This window comes from Anabrus simplex, chromosome 2 (genome assembly GCF_040414725.1).
Source record: "Anabrus simplex isolate iqAnaSimp1 chromosome 2, ASM4041472v1, whole genome shotgun sequence".
Taxonomy (NCBI): domain Eukaryota; kingdom Metazoa; phylum Arthropoda; class Insecta; order Orthoptera; family Tettigoniidae; genus Anabrus; species Anabrus simplex.
Genome location: NC_090266.1, coordinates 715,100,318 through 715,105,062, shown reverse-complemented (window position 1 = coordinate 715,105,062; position 4,745 = coordinate 715,100,318). Strand labels below are relative to the sequence as shown.

The 4,745-nt window shown below is 43.0% G+C and overlaps 1 protein-coding gene across 1 annotated transcript; it reads left to right on the top strand.

The window, feature by feature from the left end:
• Nucleotides 1–551: 551 nt before the first annotated feature.
• LOC136863666 (zinc finger protein 62 homolog) lies at nucleotides 552–4,049 on the top strand. Its single transcript, XM_067140031.2, has one exon. It carries the CDS (start codon nucleotides 552–554, stop codon nucleotides 4,047–4,049), a length of 3,498 nt encoding a protein of 1,165 aa, XP_066996132.2.
• Nucleotides 4,050–4,745: the final 696 nt, after the last annotated feature.

Genomic DNA, 4,745 nt, shown 5'->3' with positions numbered 1-4,745 from the left:
AAAAGTCTCTGTACCGGTCATGTAGGCCACTGAAGAAGTAGGCTTTCATTATTCCTAACCTCACATTAAGTAGGATAAAGTTGTTAGGGATGTCCCAGGGGTTAACAAGGTACTCACTTCTGGTATAGGCTACGTGAACGCCAGGGCCATATGCAGAAGTGAGTAATAGACCCCACGTACTTTCAGGTGAGCCCAACAGTCCCTTACCTCTTCGGCTACGCAGCACCACTTCGTCTTTTCATTATAACTACAAGCGGGAAAGACGGTTACTGAGGAGTTGAGGATTCATATTTATGTCTAATGGTTACATAAATTAAGTGTTAGTTACGGAGATTTAACCTGATCTGGAATACATTGGTAATAACTGCTTGTATAAAACCATCATTCATACCTCAGTCTGCTCTGCCACAAAATGTATTTTACTTACAACACACAATATTATTATCACACTGATGATATACATACTGAAATAATTTACTGTATTGAAGATCGCTTTTTAACATCATTTCACACTTCACTGAATTTTCAGGGCTGGGGGTCCCGTCAGCGAGATGGCTTCCACTGCACTTGATTCATCCAGCAAGCTGGGTCCGGTTCGCGAAGAAGAGCCTACGAGTGGTGCTATCAAAAGGCCCTTATCTACCCCTGAACCTGAGCCAGATTTAGACCCAGAACCAGAGGCTGCCCACGCTAAGAAGCGGCGAAAGCAGTCCCGACCATTAAGGCTTGCAGCCACACCAACGTTACAAGAAGGTAAGACAAGTTCGAATGGTGTTCCAAGCTCTCTGGATCCCGCATCGGAGTCTGAAGATGAGGAGCTACCATCACTTAGACAACAGACACAGCATCAGTCGCAGCAAGAAGATATACCACTTAACTTGTCCAGTCTCTCTCAGTCAGTGTCCACATCGCCAGTGTCTTGCTTTGAGGGAGGTGAGAAGTCAGACGAGACAAAGCATGCAGCGAGGCGATATATTCCCATAACTCCACCCTTTATTCTTCCTTTGCAGTCACTGCCGTCCGCAGCAGGGACCACTCCCATTCGAATCTTCAATCCAGATGCATATTGTGAACTGTGTAACAAGGAGTTCTGTAACAAATATTTTCTTAAAACTCATAAGGCTAACAAACATGGAATATATACAGAGAATTCTCCAGTAACTTTAGGTGGATCCCCATACGTGGGTTCCTTTATTTCGACTGATATATCAGTGAGTACTATATCCGATGTCAGTAGTGAAACAGCAACTCCTATCCCCACGACCATCGAACTAGGACATGTGAAGCCCGGAGGAAATGGAACAGGAAGAGCATTTTGTGATATATGTCAGAAGAAATTTTGTAACAAATATTTTGTTAGAAGACACAAAGCAAAAATTCACGGTATTCTAGATTATAGCACAACGTCTCCAGGTTATCATTCTTCTCCGGGAGATCATATTCCTAAAATTGAATTGGATGAAACCTACCGCGTATCGGAGACTGGTTCAATTCGAATAGATGGTGCATATGGTAATATAGGAGAGAATATATCAGAACAGGAGGATCTACGTCCATGTACTTCTGATAAGACTGATAGTAATTCCCTAAAGAGTCTTAAAATGAGTCCTTCTCATTCCGTATCTGATGAAGTTGTAGATAATACAAATCCTAAAGATGAACACGATAGCAACATTGAACGGAATGTAGAGCAACCATCTTCAACACCTAGTCAGGAATCAAAAGACACTGTGTTCTCTACAGACCATCTTCGCAAATTAGGAGTTATTAATGCAGACGCATTCTGTGAAATATGTTGTAAAGAATATTGCAATAAATATTTCTTACGCACCCATAAACTCAAACGGCATGGTATTCTTGTGCCAGATGGAGACAACCGCCCATCCATAGTCTCGGCAAATACATCATTATGTACTACATCACAGCAGAACAGTCCACTCAATCTGATCGTCGGAGAGCAAAGTGCAAACAATTACAACTCGAGTATTGAAGATTCTTCAGAGTGTGAAGTCTGTGGACGTCGCTTTCAGAGTTCATATCTACTCCAAATGCACCGAACTTACCTACATGTGGTGGATAAGACATCTGGAAACAACAACAATGGAGGTAGTGATTCTATCAGCGAAGACCTGCAAAAACTGCAGACGATGATACTTCAACTTAATAACCTTAATGTAAGTAAAATAACTGTGTGTAGTATTTGCAACAAGGACGTGGAGGGAGGAAGTTCTCTGCAAGACCACATGGTCACTGAGCATGGTGTTGTATTGGAGGAGCCTGCATCAACACCTTCTCCACTCAACGAACCTCATGCATTTTATTGTTTCATTTGCAAAAAGGACTTCTTAACAAAATACCTCCTGAACCATCACATGGAAGAATACCATTCTTCGAAGTCCCAAGTTATTGTTCCACTGACTAATACTTCACTTCCAGACACATCTCATGGGGATCAGCAGAATATTGACAAAAGTCTATCAATGACAGCAAGCTTACCAGTACAGCAAGGTTCTTCTGATAAAAAGGTCTCTGCAACACCTACGAGCAGCTATTGTGAAATCTGCAATAAAGAACTATGTAACAAATACTTCATGAAAACACACATGCAGCGGATGCACGGTATAGAAATTGAGAATGGTGCTCAAATTGGTGGTGTTATCTGTGACATCTGTAACAAAGAGTTATGTAGTAAATATTTCCTTCGAGTGCATAAGCAAAATACGCATGGCATTGTGGAGGACTGTCCTCGTGAAGGTACAGCTATCTCCACTCCAGTAGTACCAGCCGCAGAGAACGACCCAGCCCTCAAGCCATGCGAACTGGGTGACCTCAGCAATCGCTACTTCAGCCACTTCACAGAAGTCTGTCCTCTTTGTAGTCGTCGCTTTCGAAGCATCAAATGGCTTAAAGCTCATTTATTTAATGATCATGGACGTCTAGGTACAGACAAATGGAAAGAACTTGAAGCCCAATCCCAACAGATAAAGCAGCCATGGAAGGAACCACCAGTACTAGAGGGAGCCTCCTCACATAGTCCTACACTAAAAATACCTACCAGTTGGGGTAATCGTGATGTGGACAACGGCTCTCAGCCCACACAAGACAGTGAAGAGAATTCCCCAGAAACTGCGAGTCAACAGGTCTTTCCAAACCTATTTGGAGTTGGCGATTCCTCCGTAAAAAGTTACCACTGTTCATATTGTTCCTTTTCAACTCCTGTGTTAGCATTTCTGTTTGTACATGAGCGATCTCATGCCGGGTTGTCTTCACAGTCGATTCCGGTGACCAGTAAACCACTGAAATGTCCAATTTGCTTTCAGAGTTTTCTACACAGTGATATGTTTCAACATCATATCTTAACTCATCAGTTCTCTAATATACTGAATCCCTTCTTGGAACCTAACAATCAGAGTACCTACTCGTCTTCTTTCTCAAAAACATTGCAAACATTCCCACGAAATGTAGTACAATCAGAGGAAGGTGAAAAAGATTCTGACACTACAAACGATGCTTTTTCAGTCGCAGAAGAGGATTCTAGTACGGGAGGCACAACCAAATCAAAATTTCGATGTTCCCAGTGCTCTCTGAAGTTCAAGTCACGAGAAATACTGTTGTCTCACATTCAAAGTAAGCACAGTGCATCCGTATGTAGTGCAAGTACATCAAATGATGCCAGCAAGATGAGGAGTTCACCGCACGGGTTGTACAAATGTGCGCAATGTGGATTCAGTGCTGTTCATATGATCCTCTTGAAGAAGCATATCAGAAAGGAGCATGAAGACGAAAGCAGTCGCTCAGAGAAGGGGACAGAGCTGCAAGAAGTGAAAAAGAAGCTTCAAGATGCTGCTAGAAAATCCCAGGTCCCTGCCTCGTACGCCGTCCCACAAAGTCTAGGCCGCTTCGTTATGCAACCGTTCCTTCTAGAGGAGCCGGGCGCGTTGGCCGTGGCGGCCCGCGACGCTAACTTCGTTCCTTCCTTAGTGTTCCTGCCGGTTCGGGAGAAGCTATCCGCGCCCCTTACCGTAGCGTTCACACTCACACCCGCCTAGTGCGGGTGACTGAGTGTGTACGTATGAGAGTGCGAATGTGTGTGTGAGAGTGTGTGTATGAGAGCGTGAATAAGGGAAAGTTAGAAGGTGCAGGTGTATGTGTGGGAGTGTTCCTTGTGTTCGCTTTGTGATTTGTTCCACACATCAGCACAAACAAAGACTGAGTCAAGTTATTCGTTTGCGTTCTCTAGTGTCTCGAGGCCAACATGTTGTTGCACTTACAGTTTGGAAGGTGCTATTTCCGAAGTTCCTATAGTGCCTCGGTATACTGGAGACTGAATCGTCGTATAGCTTGCTTAAAACATCATACGCATACCAAATGAATGTCGTTGGATATTGTATCCAAAGTACAATCAAACTGTGAAATGGATCAAGTTGTGAAGAGCACACAGAATTGAAGTTTTGAGCACAGCTACAAGGGTCAGATTGCAAACACCCTATTATTGTTTTAAGATTTCTTACAATATATATTCTAATATCATACCTCATTGTCAATCAAGAAGCTGGACTGGGCGGGACAGGGGGTTCTGGTTGGTGCGGCCAATAATCATGGGGCCTTCCCCTGCTCCTACGACTCGGTCCAGAATACATTCAGGGAAGTATTTAATATTTAGAGACTTGTATAAAGAAGTAACTTAATGGATTATTTATATATTAGATAAGTTTACTTATTTCCTATTTCAATGGATCTCTTTC